This window comes from Asterias amurensis, chromosome 18 (assembly GCF_032118995.1).
Source record: "Asterias amurensis chromosome 18, ASM3211899v1".
Taxonomy (NCBI): Eukaryota; Metazoa; Echinodermata; class Asteroidea; order Forcipulatida; family Asteriidae; genus Asterias; species Asterias amurensis.
The window spans coordinates 4,545,724-4,566,525 of NC_092665.1; the positions used below are offsets into that span (position 1 = coordinate 4,545,724).

General features: G+C 38.6%; 2 protein-coding genes across 2 annotated transcripts; one reads left to right on the forward strand and one right to left on the reverse strand.

Annotated features, from left to right (window-relative positions):
- The first annotated feature begins 1,713 nt into the window (after positions 1–1,713).
- LOC139950581 (cationic amino acid transporter 4-like) lies at positions 1,714–7,260 on the forward strand. Its single transcript, XM_071949332.1, has 3 exons — positions 1,714–3,321; positions 4,151–4,259; positions 5,041–7,260. The coding sequence occupies exons 1-3, from the start codon at positions 1,714–1,716 to the stop codon at positions 5,244–5,246; spliced, it is 1,923 nt and encodes a 640-aa protein (XP_071805433.1). The 3' UTR covers positions 5,247–7,260.
- Positions 7,261–7,520: 260 nt separating this feature from the next.
- Positions 7,521–10,535, reverse strand: LOC139950523 (uncharacterized). The gene is made up of 2 exons (XM_071949253.1): positions 8,864–10,535; positions 7,521–8,395 (listed from the first exon to the last, which is right to left on the reverse strand). Exons 1-2 carry the CDS (start codon positions 10,466–10,468, stop codon positions 7,610–7,612), a joined length of 2,391 nt encoding a protein of 796 aa, XP_071805354.1. The 5' UTR covers positions 10,469–10,535; the 3' UTR covers positions 7,521–7,609.
- Positions 10,536–20,802: the final 10,267 nt, after the last annotated feature.

Genomic DNA, 20,802 nt, shown 5'->3' on the forward strand with positions numbered 1-20,802 from the left:
CGACGAAGGACTGGTCTGGTCTCGCTAGTGGGAACTTTAGTTTGCCGTTTGGGGTAAGAAATACAATGAATTTATTAAGCTTTTTATATTTAATATATATTTATTGACCAAACCAACAGCGGACGAGCCGCCAATTACAGGAAAGCATACAAAAAAAAAACACAATTAGAAATATTCATATAGCCTATATAAAAACAATCTGATATGTACAAAGTTAACAATTAAAATAGAATCATCTTAGGAAAGAAAATTAAAGCATACATTGAAGATTAAGTAAAATAAAATAGGGAACAGAAACAGACCACCATGAACGACTGTGCAAATATATAAACGGGAATCGGAATATAATGTTATCCATCCTGTATATGGAATGTGTAGTGTTAATTATAGCCATTGGACACTTTCGGTAAACAGTACTGTCCAAGGCCCACACTTCGTGTATCACAACTTGTATATCAAATAACAAACCTGTGAAAATTTAGGCTCAATTGGTCATCGGAGTCGGGAGAAAATAACGGGGAAACCCACCCTTGTTTCCGCACGTTTCGCCGTGTCATGACGGTTTAAAACAAATCCGTAATTCTCGATATCGAGAATTGATATTGTTTAAATGTTTTCTCAAAAAGTAAAGCATTTCATGGAATATTTCAAGAGAGGTCTTTCACCATAAACCTTCTGTAAACCCTGCAATTTATTTGTAAATATGTGAACTTTTATTTTATTTTCTGTTCCGAAAGTGTATAATGGCTTTAAAGCCAGTGGACACTATTGGTAATTGTCAAAGACCAGACTTCTCACTTGGTGTATCTCAACATATGCATGCAATAACAAACCTGTGAAAATTTGAGCTCGATTGGTCGTCGGAGTTGCGAGATAACTATGAAAGATAAAAAACACCCTTGTCATACGAAGTTGTGTGCTTTCAGATGCTTGATTTCGAGACCTCAAATTCTAATCAAATTCGTGGAAAATTAGTAATTTCTCAAAAAGTACGTCACTTCAGAGGGAGCTGTTTCTCACAATGTTTTATACTATCAACCTCTCCCCATTACTCGTCGCCAAGTAAGGTTTTATGCTAATAATTATTTTGAGTAATTACCAATAGAGTCCACTGCCTTTAAAGCCATTGGATCCTTTCGGTAAACAGTATTGTCCAAGGCCCACACTTCGTGTATCACATCTTCTATATCAAATAACAAACCTGTGGAAATCTAGGCTCAATCGGACATCGGAGTCGGGAGAAAATAACGGGAAAACTTACTCCTGTTTTCGCGCGTTTCGCCGTGTCATGACATGTGTTTATAACAAATCCGTAATTCTCGTTAACGAGAATTTATATTGTTTTACCGTTTTCTCAAAAAGTAAAGCATTTCATGGACTAATATTTCAAGAGAAGTCTTTCACCATTACCTTCTGTAAACCCTGTAAATTATTTGTAAATCTGTGAACTTTTTTTTTTTTTTTCTGTACCGAAAGGGTCCAATGGCTTTAAGACGCCTGTCCATATGCTGTATAGGTTACAGTTTAATAATGATGGTTCCATGTGGGACAGCAGTTTAACATAGTGACTTTGACAAACAGCAAAATGCATGCTTGGTTGCCATCCAAATTTGTTTTGTGTTTGACGCGATGGTTAACTTCATTTCTCACTTTTTAACCCCAGATTTGCGATCATCTACATCCAAAAACCTTCCTTGACCTACATGAGTAAAGATGGCGTTAGGGGATGTTGTCAAATCTTTAAGTCTCACCAAGACAAGTGACGTCACATCAGCCAAGTCTCAGTTTCTAAGATGTTTAACAACTAAAGATTTAACCATCATTGGTATTGGTTCAATGATGGGAACTGGGTTGTATGTTTTAACTGGTGTCGTTGCCAAAGAAACAGCCGGTCCCGCAGTTATCATATCTTACCTCATTGCTGCAGTGGTGTCCATGATGGCTGCAATGTGTTATGCTGAGTTTGGTTCACGGGTACCAATCACAGGGTCTGCATACACGTACACCTACATCACCATAGGTGAACTTTGGGCTTTCTTGATTGGTTGGAATCTTATTCTTGAGTATGTAGTGGGCGGAGCCGCAGTTGCGCGGTCTTGGAGTGGATATTTTGATGAGTTAGTTGGGTATAAGTTGAGTAACTTCACAAAGAATGTCATTTTTGGCGGTAACCCCTTAGAAGTACCGTATTTAGCTGAGTTTCCGGACTTTTTCTCGGGTCTTCTGGTTGTACTTGTTTTGATCCCAGTGGCACTGGGTGCCAATGTATCAGTAAAAAGCATCAACGTCATGGCAGTTATTAACGTAGGGGTGGTTCTTTTTGTCTTCGTTGCAGGATTAATCATTGGAGATTTTGACAACTGGAATAATTTCTTTCCTTTTGGATTTTCCGGTGCCGTTGCGGGCGCTTCTAGTTGTTTCTTTGGCTTTACTGGTTTTGATGTGATATCTTTGTCGAGTGAGGAGGCCTTAGATCCTGCGAGGAGTATACCAAGGGCTACTGGGTTATCAGTAATAATAGCGGGTCTATGTTACATTGCAGTATCTGTGTCTCTCACAATCATGGTGCCTTACAATGAAATATCGGACAACTCGTCCTTCGCTCATGCATTCGCCGCACACGGTCTGCTATGGGCAAAGTATATCGTTGGGTTAGGCGCACTATGCGGCATGCTAACATCTCTGCTTGGTAGTCTGTTTTCCATTCCTCGCTCTGTTTACGCCATGGCAAATGACGGCCTGCTGTTTGCATCCTTAGCTAAAGTGTCCAAACGAACTCAAGTCCCAGTTGTGGCAACATTTATATTTGGTGCAATGTGTGCTGTTATGGCATCCATTTTTGATTTGAGTTCACTTGTGGAATTTATGTCTATTGGTGTTTTAATGGCTTATAGTATAGTGTGTGGTGCTGTTATAGTCCTCCGATATCAACCTGATATGGAATTCAGTCACTTCGGTGTACAATCTATATTGGATGATACAGACGAAGAAGACGAGGAGGAACTAACGTCTGGTGACGTCACGAACCGAGATCAAGCAGACCAAGTGTTTATAAATAGAGAAGGTCGTCTAAAGCAACAGTTTGAGTTTCTGACGTTTCTGGATAGCAGCCACCCTGGTAGAGTGGTCTCCGTGTGTCTGCTTCTGACGATCATTTTCCAAACTGCCGCCGTCGTGGTTGCCATGGCAACCCAAGACAACATCAAGAAGGGAGAATGGTGGGCTGTAACTATGGTGACTGTCTTAGCCATCGTGGCAGCTGTTGTATTTCTACCTATACCATTGCACAATCAAGCAAGGTATGACGGCAGGACGTACAGGGTAAGTTAGACCAGAGCAGAAAGTTCGGGTGAGCGACTGGACTTGAAAGGAAACTGTGAGTGTGACGTACTTTTAGCTCCCGAATTGACCATGCTCCATCCAGAGCATGGTTCGTTTTAGGTCCGTTCGATTAGCTTCCTTCTGGGTCGACCCCGTTCTGCCCCCGGTACGTTCGAATAGCTTTGACATTATTCCAGGGGTTCACCCGGGTCAGCCCCCAGTGCCCTGCTTGTGGAACGGGTCATTCGGGGCTAGCCCCAGGTGCATGACGTCACCACGAGAGGGTGAGTGATCGTTCGATTTGCTCTTGTCAGGGGCTCTTCCCAGGAAAGCTAATCGAACGAACACTACCTTTGTTGATCGCCCTGTGCTCTATGATTTCTGGTTTCCTAGTCGATGCAGTCATTCCAGTCTAGTTGCCACCCGAACTTGCTCACGGCTGCATTTTTGGCTTGAATATTCTCTACAGAAAGTGATGTGTAGTTAGTTGATCACACAACATTACTTGAATAAAATACCCGCTCATACAGGATGAAATGGGTGGTATTTATAGTGAAAGTCAAAACTATTCAATCATCACCTTATTGAGATTCTAGTACTCTTATGGCACATCCAATAACATAGACACCCAAGCTTCCGTGGACCTCCTATATATGTCTCTTTTGTTTATACTCAAACTTTTTTTGCAACATCTCCCATTGGTTTTGTACACGTTTTCCAACTGTGGACCTTTCCCGAATCGTGGATCCTAGTGTCCTCTTTTGTAATATGTCCTCAGTTTGAGTGTGTATACCTGTACTTATGTAATCATAACAATTATTTATGATAGGTGCCGTTCGTACCGTACCTGCCTATAATGAGTATACTGTGTGACGTCATATTAATGGTTATGCTGCAACCAATCACTTGGGTACGATTTGCAATTTGGGTTGGAATAGGTGAGTTTTGATAATAATGCCCTCTCGAAACCACGGCTTGGGCTGAGGCTCTGGAATAGGCTTCGTAAGTTATCAAATTGAAAACGTGTGTTTCGGTACGGAGCTTTAGTCAGGCACACGGAGTCTAAGCCAGAGCCCAATCCAAAGGCGTGGTTTCGTAAAGGCTCCTTTAATATGCAACATGTATTCAATCTGAAGCTGCTTGAGACCATTTTGGTTTTCAGGCTCGAAGTTTTTTTAGTCAACATTTCAATTGTTTAAAGCACGTATACCCATATATATAAAACCTGATGTGAAAAAAATGGTTACTTCACGTATGCTAGAAACGTGAGGTTTTAACAAAACAATTTTCCGACGTGCACGTTCTCATAGTTGTTCGCGTGTAGCGTGCAGCGAATTCTCCATAATATTAATTGGGAAGTTAAGGAAGCTGCACGCTCCGCGTTAATTAGAACGTGAACGTCAGTAAAATGTGTCGTTAAAATATCACGTTTTTAGCATACGTGAAGTTACCATTTTTCACGTCAGGTACGTATGTGCGCGCAGGCGTCATACTTTGGCATGCAATAACTTTTTGTTTACAAATTACGTTCACGTTTACGTTGCTCGCAGAACGTGCAGCTAAAGCTCCCTAGTAATAATGAGGCATTTCTAACGCGCGCAATATCTTCCAACTTGACACTCCTGGCGCAGGTTATCAGGAAATGATGCTATAATCTACACAGTCGTCATGGCGAATGGTTCAGTACTTCAATATTTATTGTTTATATATTTGTTAAAGGCATGTTGTTGTATGTATTCTACGGCTATCGTCACAGCGTCGAGCGCTTGAAGAGAAGGACATCTAAGACAAAAGACGAATACCAAGTCTTGGCTGCTGGTAATGATGTGACGGCATCACTGCCTTTAAGATATGAGTCCATTGTGCACGAGCAGCAACCTAAATACAGTACAAATTCATCAAAGACTGAGACCTTGGTCGACTAGGTGTTAAAAGCACACTGCATGTATTTGGAATTACTCAAAATAATTATATTTTAGCATAAAAACTACTTGGGAACGAGCAATGAAGAGCTGTTGATAGTATAAAACATTATGAGAAACAGCTCCCTATGAAGTAATGTAGTTTTCGAGAAGGAAGTAATTTCCCACTAAAAAATATTTGAATTTGATTTCGAGATCTCAGAATTAGATTTTGAGGTCTCGAATTCAAGCATCTGAAAGCAAACAACTTGTGCGCCAAGGGTGTTTTTATCTCATTATTCTCCCTCGCAACGTCAACGACCAATAATTGAGTTCAAATTTCCACAATTGTTTTATGTATATATATAATAACGTTGAGATACATCAAGCGAGAAGACTGGGCTTTGACAATAATTATTACAGTGTCTGTGGAAGGATCGTTTTGATGTGAACGGGTAAAAAGGTCAACATTATTTCCAGAATTACAACAATGACTTTCAGTCATGACTTGTTTTGTTTTGTTATAATTAGCGTTTTACATATTATTTCAGAGGTTTCATAGTCGGTTATATATATGGCACTGTATAATTATAAGAATGTATACACTTTAATCCTGTTAAGTAACGTTAAAGGAACGTATATTATATAATGGGTTTTGGCTTACAAAACAAATGATGCACTGTGTTAGCACTTATACATAAACTGGCAAACCTGTACAGAAGTTTGAAATTGATCGGCCATCTGGGTCACGAGAAAAGTGACAAACAGATTACGCATTTTTATTTTTGCATGACATCGATTGAACAAAAATTAATAATTTAATGTCCACTGAGCGATAAACTTCAAATGGGACGTTTCAGACAGAAATATTTCATATTTTCTTCTATCATCATCATTTCACTGTGAACGTCTTAAGAAAATCTGCTCTCATCACGATTATTTGTCTATCCAATTCTGTAACGTTTCTTTAAAGCCATTATACACTTTCGGTCAAGAAAAAACAAAATCACAGATTTACAAATAATTTACAGGGTTTACAGAAGGTTATGGTGAAAGACTTCTCTTGAAATATTGTTCCATGAAATGCTTTACTTTTTGAGAAAACATTAAAACAGTATCAATTCTCGATAGCGAGAATTACGGATTTATTTTAAACACGAGATTTGGTTTTAACGTTATTTTCTCCCAACTCAGATGACCGATTGAGCCTAAATTTTCACAGGTTTGTTATTTTGTACATATAAGTTGTAATACACGAAGTGTAGGACTTGGACAATACTGTTTACCGAAAGTGTATAATGGCTTTAACGTAACTTGCTTATAGTTAGAGGAATTGTTTCAGTGTAGAAAGATGGTTTGTTCATTATTTAAAATATTTATAAAAAATACATTTTTTTTTTCACAGGACTCGGGAAAGTACTGAGTATACAATGCTAACACACATCGGTGTGTGGGTAAAAACTAAAATTAATATTCTTTATCCCCGATGGAAATTTAACACTCTATCAAAAAAGACGTAACAATCAGAAGAATGAATTACATCGAATTTTACAACGGATCAATACCAAATCATTAGGAATTTACAGCAAACTTGAACAATACAAAGCAATTAATTAAATTGACTAATCCACTATACGTACTAATTAGTATGCATTACGGGTATGTCTGTGACTCAGGGACAATAGACTTGTGGACAAGTCGTTAAATGTCTGTCGCGGTGATTGCGTTCCGGTTCTCCCCGCGATTCCCGCGATATTCTCGCGAGAATGCGTGCCCGCGAGACTACTGCTCTCGCGACTACGGTGAATAGGCATCAGTTCGGGAAGAGCAGTGATCTCGCGAGAGCTCCGCCACAACTCGACTATCTCACCGCGGCAGACCATTAACGACTTGCCCACAAGTTTAGGGACAATACTATGTACATATATGAGAATTTCGCGCATTGTTATTTTTAGTTTCTGCAGGCTTAAAGGAACACGTTGCCTTGGATCGGTCGAGTTGGTCTTTGAAAAGCGTTTGAAACCGTTTTTAATAAAATGCATATGGGTAGAAAGATGTTGTAAAAGTAGAATACAATGATCCACACAAACATGCCTCGAAATTGCACGGTTTTCCTTTTACCTCGTCGACTAACACGGTCGGCCATTTATGGGAGTCAAATGTTTGACTCCCATAAATGGCCGACCGTGTTAGTTCGCACAGTAAAAGGAAAACCGCGCAACTTCGAAGCAAACTTGTGTGGATCATTGTATTCTACTTTTACAACATCTTTCCAACCATATGCATTCTATAAAAAAAACGGTTACAAACGCTTTTTATAGACCAACTCGTCCGATCCAAGGCAACGTGTTCCTTTAAAAAGACAATAAAAATGCAGGTGTTTTCTGCTAAAGATCTGTATTTGGTATGAGCTCGAATCCATTCTGGTTTTGTTTTTGTTTTCTCTTCTTGGGTAAAGCGTAAACAAGTTGGTCCCAAAATAGACGGGATGTCATCCGCAAACATCGATTTACAGTCATTTGAAGTTTAATATCTTCGCTCAGTAAGTGCTTGGGTATATCTTCAAGTAGTATTATAATCAAACGGTTTAGTTTTCCCGAAAGAGTTTGCGCATGGGCTACTTGAAATTCTAGAGCACACCACTCGTTTTGAAGGAAACTTTCACTCAGAAATATGATCGTTCGCTTGCTCGAGTTAATCGATTCCACAATAGTGGATGCGTTGGAGCTACCGATTGGAAAGTCACGATGACGAAAGCAGAGAACGTAAGGTGGCGCCCTCGCCTCTAGCCTGGCACATACATCTTGGATAGCCTCTTTAATGTTGTCATCACTGTATGCAAGATATGCATCGTAAACGAATTCACCTTCGTTCTCACCTTCGTCATCTGCAAAGTGAATTCCAATACGAGTATAAAATAGAACCCGAAGTAAATACCTGTACCTTATGCATACAATAATCAATACAAAAATGATGAAAACGGTGCAACAAACTGCAGCCAGCAAACCACTGTCCAAATCAGTCACTATTTTGATGATGACGTCACTTCCATTTGAACATCCAAAATCTTGATCGGGTACCTTGACGACAGGTTCCCAGACGTCTCTGGTTTCGTTTACAACACACTGAACGCTCTGGATGTCCTGTACGATATGGTAGTTTGCTTGCATCCACTGTTTCAGCCACAACAGAGAACAGTTACAAATAAAAGGGTTGTCATGGATACGCAGTGATTGCAGATCATCCGTAGAGTTGAACAATCCATCCGGAAGTGTTTGTAGATTATTATCACTCAAGTCAATACGTTGTATTCTTTGACTTGACGTAAACAAATCATCTTCAACATATTCAAGTTTGTTATTATGCAGATCTATATCTAGCAGTGACGTCATACTGATCATTTCACGACTACTGAGTTCGTACAGTTGATTATTTTTAAGAGACAATGTTTCAAGATTTGACAAGTCGGAAAAAGTTCCCGGTTTAATTAAGGTCAGACTGGTGTTACTCAAAATAAGCGTTTGCAAATGTCTGAGACCGGAAAAACTATCTTTAGGTAAATCATATCCCATTACAAAACAGTCAATACACTCAAATATAACCATGGAAACTGGAAAAGGGTGTGCATGCAAATTACTTACTGTGTTGATGCCATTACAAAGAATGATTGGTCCGTTGTCTATTGTTCTGTTGTAGCATTCACATTCTGGTATAACACAAGGATCAAGTGGGCACCAGAACTTATTCTTGTCAAGTTGCATTAACTTTGTACCTTTCACTAACGACGGTGTTTCACATACGTATTCATCGACATCATCTAGTTGGATTGGATAATAATATACTTTCCCGGTAACTCTCACTAGGTAAGCGAAATGACATCCACATTCGAATGGATTACCTGCCATAAAGAGAGAAATAGCCCATTCTCGGTTGATATCGACAATAAACCAATCCACAAATCCTTCTGGTACGTATTTAAACTGATTAAACCGGAAGTCAACAGATAGCAGTTTAGGAAGAGTTGATATAGCACCAAACTCCACATGTGATAATAAATTACACTTAAAATCAAGTGTTCGTAATAATGGTAAACTTGACACGGCACCAGACTCAAGACTTTTAATTCTATTATATGAGAAATCAACAGTAACTAGATTCGTCATTTTCATTTGAAGAAGAAATGGTGTTATTTTTTCCAACGCGTTATGCGATATGTTGAGTGTTGCTAGCTCGCTCATCGGGGTTCCAATGTTCGGAGACTGATTGAAGTCTAGGAGTGAATTGTATTCAAGTCTAAGTTCCTTCAGTGACGTCAGATCATCAAAAAGTCCAAACGGGAGGCTCTCTAATTCATTATAGCTAAGGTTGAGGTATTTCAGATGCGTCAATCCACGAAACAAACCGGGCTCCAAGTGGCGTAGTTTATTCCCTTGTAGATCCAATTCAACTAGAGAAGCCATAGATGAAAATGTACCATCTTCAATCAAACTTATGTTATTTTTAGACAAGTTCAGAATTTGAAGACGACCACAACTTTGAAAAGTTCCATTGGATAACTCATAGATGTTGTTTGCATTGAGATACAAACTGATTAATTTAGCCATTCCTGCAAATGCTCTAGAAGAAATAGTCACAATTTTATTGTTGTTAAGTGATAAGTTTGTCACATTCTTTTCCGGGTTTGAACCAAACGCAAAGTCTGGTAAACTGTCGATTTCATTAGTTTGTAGACGAACGATGATGCTCTCGTTAACATTATTAGAGATTTGTCCAAAAGCAGGAAGGCTCCCCTCCGTCAACGATGTATACATGAACTCAACAACTAGCAAAGTAGACGACTTCAAAAAAGTATCTGCAGAGATGGTGTCTAAGGGACAGAAGACAACTTGAAGATGACCGAGTGTTTCAGCATGTTTCGAGAAAGTTCTAGATGTAAGATTATGACTTGTAGGGTCGTTGGGACACAACACGTTGATTTGGTTCGCTGGTGGAATGGCATCCATCAAAGCATCGATGTCTACAACAGTAGCAAAGAAAGAACACTGCACTGTTGAATATAAGGTTGTGTTGCTTGTCCTGTCATCATCAGACCAAGAGCAATGGCATGTATTGTAGTTCGGAACACAATTGACTTGATGGTCGCCGACATGGTTCCCCTCCAACCTACCTCCATGCTCCAACTCACAGCAGCATACAGCAATAGCCACCAAGAAACAAGATAGGGCTGCTGCCAACCTTGACGACATGTTGAATGATAATCAAATCATAGAACATCAACGGTTCTCACTCTATGTTTACTCTAAATGCTCTATGTTCAACAGAATGGCACTCACGGCATAATCTCTTTCTGGTTATCACATTTGTACACACAATACAGATACCAAAGCGGTGTACGTGTATGATGTGCAATTCGGAATTCGATAGTGTCATGAGGCGGGCTCGTGTGGAGAGCGGAAGTTCTGATCTTTAACTGGACACGAGGTGCTATAATCCGATTTGCTTGGATGTTAAAGGAACACGTTGCCTTGGATCGGACGAGTTGGTCAAAACAAAAGCGTTTGTAACCGTTTTTTATAAAATGCATATGGTTGGAAAGATGTTTTGAAAGTAGAATTCAATGATCCACACAAGTTTGCCTCGAAATTACGTGGTTTTCCTTCTACTGTGCTATTAAACTAACATGGTCGGCCATTTATGGGAGTCAAAATTTTGACCCCCATAAATGGCCGACGTGTTAGTCGACGAGGTAAAAGGAAAACCACGCAATTTCGAGGCATGTTTGTGTGGATCATTGTATTCTACTTTTACAACATCTTTCTACCCATATGCATTTTATAAAAAACGGTAACAAACGCTTTTCAAAGACCAACTCGACCGATCCAAGGCAACGTGTTCCTTTAATCGTTATCACAAGCTTGTTTACCAACATAGAGACCTTCAACTGTGCTTCGACATTCCTTTTCCTGGTTGGTATTTTATGGACCTTTGGGTGTTGATTATGCCCTGGGCGTCGCCGTCAACCTGTCTTGAAAGATTGGTGTGGGGGAGGGGCATCGCTTGGACCCCGGGGAGATTTTAAGGTCGTAGGTGCACTCTCTGGTGCAAAGTCCTGTTCAGATACATCTTTTACGTTGGTCCTATAGTGCAATTATGAGGGCCTATACTTGAGCTTATTTAGGGGGGGGGGGGGGGGCTGGGATCTGTCAACAATGGACTCAACATTCTGGCGTGAAGCCTTTACGGCGCGGGGTCCGGGCCCGCACAAGGGCCCGGGAAAATTTTGCATAGATGCTCTGAGGGCAATTCGAGGCGGGTTTTTCACGTCCGGGTTTTTCAAAAAAAGGAGAAAGAGGGGCTTTTTATTTTTCATTTTTTATTTCAAGATGGCCGCCATTCTTTGTTAAAATGTGTATTTTCTACTGCTGAAGGGGAAATACACAAAACATAAATGAAACAATTTATTTTAGTCGAGGCATTCAGACAAGACATTCAGATTGTTTTGCTGAGATAATTGAAAATAAAATAAAATATAAAAGGAGGCGGCCTGTAAAAAGGAAGCGGGTGGGGACGCTAAACATGTTTCTTTTTTGACTTGGCCTAAGCATTAATTGTTGTTATTCGATATACAAGGAACTGGACCAATAGATGAATACACGCAGCACGGTAAAGGTCTACAGCAGTGGACTTTTACAAGTTTAAAGCTCAGTCCGTAAGGCCATTCGCTCGTCTGATTTTGTTCAATTTACCCCAAAGTTTTGATGAAAAACCTTTTTACAGGGTCATGCTCATAGATTGGGAAATACAACACTTTGACCATAACTCGGGTGAGAAACACTGCAACTGTTGCGTTGTATAAACCATTAATTTGAAAAAGGGATTCCTTTAGATACTTAAGTCAAGTGATTAAGAAAAAAACATTCGGATAAAAGTTATTCATAAAAAAAAGTAGCATGAAACAAATGTTAAAACTGGGTCCATTGTGATCATACCCTATAACTTAAAGGCAGTGGACACTAATGGTAATTACTCAAAATAATTATTGGCATAAAACCTTACTTGATAAGTAATATGGAGAGGTTGATAGTAAAAACATTGTGAGAAACGGCTCCCTCTGAAGTGACGTAGTTTTGGAGAAAGAAGTAATTTTCCACGAATTTGATTATCGAGACCTCAAGTTTAGAACTTGAGGTCTCGAAATCAACCATCTATAAATGCACACCACTTCGTGTGACAAGAGTGTTTTTTTCTTTAATAGTTATCTCGCAACTCCGACGACCGATCGCGCTCAAATGTTTACAGGTTTGTTACTTTATGCATATGTTGAGATACACCAAGTGAGAAGACTGGTCTTGACAATTACCAATAGTGTCCATTTGCTTTAAAGTAGAGGGCACTGCAACTGTGGCGGCAAGCGTATTAATTTCCCGGATAGGAGAGACTATGAGGCAACTTTTAGCAAATAATGGGCGTGTTTTACCTTCTTTCCCCATCAATCAAGCATAAGTATGACACACACTACTGTACAGGGCAAGACTTTTAGGAGATATTTAATGGATAATCAACTATAAATTAAATTCCCCCTAAACAACCTCTTGACCCCACCCAAACCCCCATAACACACAGACATGGGTTCTTGCCCCCCCCCCTATGTGCGCCCTCTATAGTTCAATTATAAGTAGCTATGACGTAATGCATCGTGCTAATGGAGGGAATGTTTACGTTCGACGAGTGTTGACAGATGTCAGATTATTAATATAAACATGTTTGGTTTGGACCCTCTAATGTGGCTGTTCACAAGTCTTGGGTATAACTCCAGAGCTAAGAATGGATCCTTAAGAATTACGCTTACATTCCTTGGTGACAGGTAAAACCATGTAATTAAAAACTGAAAGACTAAGTACAGTTAGTTGCGATAACGTAACCCTCCTGCTACGCCGTCGGCAGGAGGGTTAAGTTATCGCAACTAAAGTAAAGTATAGTATAATTTACAGTAATACATTCTGCTCGTCGTCGTGCACACCACACTGTTTGTTAGTGTTACCGTATTTATTTGTGTACATGGATGGTCAGTGTGCTGACTTCTGCAAGGCAATGCTGTGGATGGACGACAGGCAGGCCGACGATGGTTTGGTGTGGCACTGCACTGGCAACTTCATCATGTCCTACCCTAATGATGACATGCTTTGACATGTTCGTGGCTGGATAGATGTAGTTGTCTATGACTATGGATGATCCTCTTCCATGATACGACCAAGGTAATTGTCACTTAAACTTAAGGCCCAGTACACGTTTGGTAATTGTCAAAGGCCAGTGTTCTCACTTGGTGTATCCCCTCTTAAAATAACAAGTCTGTGAAAATTTGAGCTCAATCGGTCGTAGAAGCTGCGAGATAATAATGAAAGAAAAAACACCCTTGTTGGACGAATGTGTGTGCTTTCAGATAGGAATAGCGTTGATGTATCCGGAAGGATATTTTTGCTGACTTAACCAATGGAGATGAGAGAATAAAAGACTTCTAGCTACAAGTCTTTTATTATTTTAAGTGAAAATTACCTCTTTCTCAAAAACTACGTTACATTAAGAGGAAGTTGTTTCCCACACTGTTTTATACCATCAACAGCTCTCCAATGCTCGTTACCAAGTCAGTTTTTAAGTTAATATTTGTTTTGAGTAATTACCAACAAACGTGTACCTTCCCTTTAAAGGATAGTACAGAATTGGTAAGAAACAAAAATCATGAAGATCACAGATATACATCAAACTTACAGTTACACGGTCTAATGATGACGGAGTTGAAAACATCCCTTAAAATAATATGTCGGTCTGGAGTGTCATTTGATGAGAAATAAATAATCTAATTTGACGTTTGGAGTTTATTCATTTTTGTTTTGGCACTGATGCAATGCAAAATTTGTAATCATTTTTTTTTTTGGCACAGATTTACGTCAAACTTTACAGTTACACGGTCTAATGATGACGATAGTTGAAAAAATCCCTTAAAATAATATGTCGGTCTGGAATGTCATATTTGATGAGAAATAAATAATCTAATTTGACATTTGGAGTTTATTCATTTTTGTTTTGGCACCGACGCAATGCAAAATTTGTAATAGTTTTTTTCGCTATTCTCTCGTGACCCAGAAGGCCGATCGTTCTCAACAAACTTCTGCAGGTTTGTCAGTTTATGTTTATGGGGGACTACATAAAGCGTCTACACTGCCAGCAACTGTTTTTTTAGTAAAAACCATTTCTGTAATGTTCCTTTTAAGGCCATAACCGATGTATTACCTCAGGTAAAGTTTCTCTTAAAGGAGGTCTCCATACTTTGTAACAGTCATTGTAATATATCAATTAGTATTTTATATATGGCAAAATAAAATAACAGCTGATTTGTGTTTACAAAGTATGGGAGACCTTTAGTCTTCACATCCACATGATTGTTTTTTTGTCAAACATAAAAACTTGTCACCCAGCATTAGGCCACATAAAAAAAAATTGTTGATCGTCCTTTATTTTTTTGTGGGTGGGGGGGGGGGGGAGGGAGTTTTTTTGTTTATATAGTTTTTTATTATAAAGTTTTGTTGACATGCCAAATATAAAATCAAGAACAAAAAAATCATCACAATCACTATAAAACAGAGGGTTTGTGTGTTTTAGATGTTTTCAATAGTTTTGTCAAACAAATATTTAACTTTTGTATACTTTTTCAAACAACTAAGCACAGTGTAGCCCAAGTAAATATTTGAGGAAACCTTGTTCTTGCTTTGCCATTATAAATAAAAACCTTCTTTAAACATTTTTTCAAAGCTGTACATTTTGAAAAAAATATTGAAAAGGTTGTTTTATAAAAAAAAAAAAAAAAAATGGGGTCGGGGGGTTTAGTGGTCGGGCGGGGACGATCAACAATTTTTTTTTTTTATGTGGCCTTAGTAAAGTCAGGTCCTGCAAGTCCAAGCTGATACAGTGACAGATGAAATCATCATCCTGTATTTGTTTAGAATGTTACTGTGAGATAAGTAATAGAGAAAACGTGATTATATAATTTTTTTTATTGGAAACACAACAGTTGTTTTTGTACACGGCCCACGGTCCAATACATGTCATGAATGATGAGTAACAATCGTTTGACCTCTTTAGAGGGCGCTCTACTCCAATGGCTTGAACAGACCCTTTGCATTTGTCGTGCTTTGATATCAAACAATGAACTGCCACATGTACACACTGCGCATGACTCTCACTCTTCCTTGAATAATCTCAGCAGTGAGAGGAATGTTTATGGGCTGTTGATGTCCTATGGGCCGGGCTATGCAAGGAGTTAGGGCCTATAGTATAACGTATTGGGCCAAGTAAAAAAGGTTATCAGTTGATCGTCCAGGTTTTTCCAAAAAGAGGAGGATGAGGGTCTTTTTATTTTCTGTTTTTCAAAGGTGGCCTTTTAATTCAAACTAGCCATCAATTCTTCAGTTTAAAGTAACCACTTATTTCAGTATAGTTACAAGTTTATAAAAGATTATTCAATTAAATCTAGAAAGACACACGTAGACAAAATTTGCCTTTTTGACAAAAAATGTGTAAAAAAAATAATAAATAAATAAAATATGCGGCCTCAAAAAAGGATGAGGAAGGGAATGATCAACTGGTATTTTTTTTATTTGGCCTTGGTCTAAGCTCCAACTCAATGAGAATTTTTTAATTGAATCAATCTAACTTTTATTTGTCAAGGTTCTCTGAATAACATTTCCCATGCAATTAGCACCACCAGTGTTGTGTCTGAAAATAGCACTCTGCACTAATGCTAAAAATAGAAGCTCAGAACTTGGATGTGTCGAAATTCACCAACATACGTGTACAAGCGTACATGTCCAAGCTTTGTTTACAGTGTCTAGTGTTATATCAGTACTTTGGACACGGATGGAGTCTGGCTAGCTGAAACGGTGACATAAATAGTGAGCACTTTCAGGTGAACTCTTTATTTACTAGTATTTTTACTGTATTAACAATAATCACTGTGTTATACTTGTGTTGCAGATCCCCACCATACCTCAAGAACTGGACTTGCGAGGGCGCTCCATCATACGACGGTCAACTATGTGTGCTGAGTGCATCATCTAAGATGGAATATGACACTAGGAGAACTGCCTACCAGTCAACCAGCACCTCTCCAACATGGATGCTTGCATAGTTTTATCTCCGAGTTGTGACATGGAGGCTGGGAGAACTGCCTGCCAGTCAACCAGTACCTCTCCAACATGAATGCTTAGTTTCATCTCTGAGTTGTGACATGGAGGCTGGGAGAACTGCCTACCAGTCAACCAGCACCTCCCCAACATGGATGCTTAGTTTCATCTCTGAGTTGTGACATGGAGGCTGGGAGAACTGCCTACCAGTCAACCAGCACCTCTCCAACATGGATGCTTAGTTTCATCTCTGAGTTGTGACATGGACGCTGGGAGAACTGCCTACCAGTCAACCAGCACCTCTCCAACATGGATGCTTAGTTTCATCTCTGAAGTGTGACATTGAGGCTGGGAGAACTGCCTACCAGTCAACCAGCACCTCTTCAACATGGATGCTTAGTTTCATCTCTGAGTTGTGACATGGAGGCTGTGAGAACTGCCTACCAGTCAACCAGCATCTCTCCAACATGAATGCTTAGTTTCATCTCTGAGTTGTGACATGGAGGCTGGGGGAACAGCCTACTAGTCAACCATCACCTCGCCAACATGGATGCTTAGTTTCATCTCTGAGTTGTGGCATATACAGGTATTTTGAGATAAACACAAACATTGTTTTAAGGTGTTTTGAGAAACGTTTTTTGTCAAAGGTATTTTGAGAAACAGAATTTTGAGAAACATAATTTGTTCAAGGTGTTTTGAGAAACACAATTTCTTTAACAGGTATTTTGAGAAATATATTGTTTTCAAGTGAATTGTATAATAATAGATTTTTAGAACCATGTTTTTCCCCTCAAATTACAGAAATTATTTTGAAAGTGACCAATATTTTTCCATTTAGGCGTAACAGTGATTTTTGGTGTTGTTGAACTAATGTGTTCCGCTTCAATGTTAAAAAATCTTTATTAGGTGTTTCGAGAAACATAATTATTTTTAAAGGTTTTTCAAGAAGTATAATTTATTTGTATTTGCTTAACAAACCTGTAAAGCTGAGAATGTGTTTTTTCCAAAACAATCTTCAACATCAAACTTTGTACTAATCCAATAAAAATGTTTGCTTGCTTTCACTTGATTACTGTTTTACCTCCGTTGATTTCTCATTCGAATACACTATTTTGTTTTACTAGTGCGCTGTTGTTTGAGGTCAAGGTCAATCAGGGGTCATGCTAAAGTGTGAACATCTTCATTACATCTTAAACATGGTGAGTAAACATGGAATGCCAGTACACTAATCCTGATCATCAATGCTTGGCTGTGAGTTTGTTTAGGACAACCTTCCTTTAGTCAGGACCCTGTTCTATGACAGCTGTATCTTCACTTGAGGCACACATCTTTCTCATCCAGTTGCTACTTTTTTAATGCTGAAAACAATCACCTACATTTCTCTAACTTTTTCGAAAATATTTATACAAGGATCATTGAACATAAATTTTATCAGGGGTAAACTTTTCCCGGTAACCCATCAATTTTTTTTCCCCTGGATACAAATGTGTTGTTATTATTTTGTTGTGACAGGTTATTTCAAAATTCCAATATCGAACCTTAAAGGCAGTGGACACTATTGGTAATATCTTAAAATAATTATTAGCATAAAACCTAGTTTGGTAATGAGTAATGGGGAGCTGTTGATAGTATGAAACACTGTGAGACACAGCTCCCATTAGACAATCTTTGCTTACACAGCTAGCACAGAAATTGGTCCCAGGGAAGTTTACATGAGGATTAAGGCCAAATCAAAAAGAAAAACAGTTAATTGTCCCCTCCCGCATCCTTTTTTTGAGGCTGTACCTTTTTTTACCTATTTTGTATTTTACATTTTTTTTTCTTCAAAAAGACTAACTACATAAAGTAGTTAGTGATGTTAAATTGAAGAATTGGTGGCCAGTTTGCATTAAAATGCTGGGCGGCCACCTTTGAACTCATCCCCCTCTTTTTGGAAAAAACCTGGACGATCAACTGGTTAATTGTTTTACTTGGCCTAATCATAGAGCTGTTATAGCTCCAGATGTGCTTTCTACATATATACGTATAATTCATGACATATTATTGACATTATTTTTGTGGTTTGCATTTTTGTGTGCAGGTCAGACATCCAATTATTAAATGGAATGTGATGTTTGATTCCAACATTGCCATCTGCTTGTGATTCTTATGTGGGGCAGCAACGTTTGGATTCCTACATGGACAGCCACATGAGGATTCTTACATTGACAGCAATATCTGATTCCTACATGGACAGTTACATGTTTGGATTCCTACATGGACAGCAACGTCTGATTCCTACATGGACAATTACTTGTTTGTATTCCTACATGGACAGCAACGTCTGATTCCTACATGGACAGTTACATGTTTGGATTCCTACATGGACAGCAACGTCTGATTCCTTCAAGGACAGCAACATTCAGATTTCTACATGGACAGCAACGTGATTACTCTTTACATCTATGGGCAACATTGTCTGGGTCATACATGGATTCATATGGACAGTCACGCCTGATTCCTACATGGACATTAACTTCTAATTCATTGTGCACATCTGATTTGTGCAAACTTTGTAGTAAAGAGAATCTTAGTTGAAAAAAAAAAACAATTTGAGATTAAAGGTTGCATCACACTGGGGAATTTACAGGCAACCAGTTCCAGGCAATCTTATCTTAAAAAAAAAAAATTCATTCGCATTTCAGTTCTTATTATTTCCTAGGGGATTGTGATTTACAAGAAAAATGTATATTTATGCTGCCAAAGTGTTCCTTGTGCCTGGTTGCCTCCAAGTTGCCTGTAAAATGTGCCCAGTGTGACATTACCTTAATTGTTATTACTTAAAGGTACAGGGGTGGATTTCACAAAGGTAGTCCTAACTTAGGACTAGTCCTAGGCAATGCTAAGAGATAGGACCAGTCCTAAGTTAGGATGAGTTACTGGTCCTAACTTAGGACCAGTCCTATCTCTTAGCATTGCTTAGGACTAGTCCTAAGTTAGGACTAACTTTGTGAAATCCACCCCCAGACACATTTGCTCATTGTCAAAGACCAGTATTCTCACTTGGTATTTCCCAAAATATGCATCAAATAACAAACCTGTGAAAATTTTGACTCAATTGGTCATCAAAGATGCAAGAAAATAATGAAAGAAAAAAAAAACATCCTTGATGCATGCACTAAGTTTATGTGCTTATAATAAAAGGCTTCAGGCCTGATTTTTTTAGTATTTGGGTGTGAAATAACCTTTCTCAAAAACTATGTTACTCCATTGCTCGTTAGTAAGTTTTCATGCTAACAATTATTTCGAGTCATTACCAATAATGTCCAGTGCCTTTAAGAACGATAATCAAAAATATCCAGGAATGACTGTTGTAAGCTTAATAGATAATTTAAACAAAATAATGGGCTCAAGTGTTTGAGAGGACAAGTTTTACCTACTTGTATTTAGTTGTCCATGTCAAACTTGCAATTATCAAATGACATTTTGAAATGGTCACCACCTACCAATTAGCATTAGTTTCAGTGTAGGCCTACTTATTCATGATCCATGTCATTAATATTGGCACAATTATTTCCACATCAGAGTAGAGTATTATTTAAGTCAATAATTTAATGGTAAAAAGCTGATTATAGATATTAGCTGATTATAGATATTCTAGATTTAATTAAAAATTAAAAATGAATGATTAACGACAATTCATGTTAAAGCATTTCAAACTGTATTGTAGTTATCGAAATAATTAAAATGGTACACTATGAATCTAAACGTGTTTTTTTTGTCTGATTTTCATTATTTTGTTGCCAAACCTGTATTTATTTGTTCAAAAGATTTATTTGACTTCACAAAACGAAACAAACATGTGCACATTAGGCAATCTTAGCTTATTAAATAAAAAAAATAAAAAAATAAAAACGTATTAAATTTTATATTAAAAACAAAACAGACAACAAGTTTATGTTTCCATGTGGCCAAGTAGGCTATTGATTGTTAGTCTTGATTCAAAAACATTATTCTTGAGAGAGCGCCCTCTTGTAACAAAATTAATTATTTGCGGCACTATTAATTACATATTAATTAATATTGCCACAAGAGGGCGCTATCTTGACGACTGATCCAGAGACTAATCGCTACTATGTATATACGCGTATAACGCATGTGTACATCAAATTTCGTTCTAATGTTTACCACCTCAAAATTTTTTCATCCAACCCGGAAGACGCCATAGCCTAGCGGATAGGGAGACGGCTTCGGAGTACTACACTAGAGACATCGTGCGGGTTCGAGCCCCGGCCAGGACACCCACCACCATGGAGACAGCAGAGGAACGCCCACGGACCCCGGACCACGACGATGAGGCAACATGGCGGAGATGTACCAGGGGGGAGGCGTGGACCCGGAGAGAGAGAGAGGGGGGAGAGGTA

Coding starts and splice junctions, on each gene's coding strand:
- LOC139950581 (XM_071949332.1), top strand. CDS start 1,714: ATGGCGTTAGGGGATGTTGTCAAATCTTTAAGTCTCACCAAGACAAGT. Junction 3,322..4,150: donor ATGACGGCAGGACGTACAGG/GTAAGTTAGACC, acceptor TATTTATGATAG/GTGCCGTTCGTACCGTACCT. Junction 4,260..5,040: donor TGCAATTTGGGTTGGAATAG/GTGAGTTTTGAT, acceptor TATTTGTTAAAG/GCATGTTGTTGTATGTATTC.
- LOC139950523 (XM_071949253.1), bottom strand. CDS start 10,468: ATGTCGTCAAGGTTGGCAGCAGCCCTATCTTGTTTCTTGGTGGCTATT. Junction 8,396..8,863: donor TTTGTAATGGCATCAACACA/GTAAGTAATTTG, acceptor TGGCTGAAACAG/TGGATGCAAGCAAACTACCA.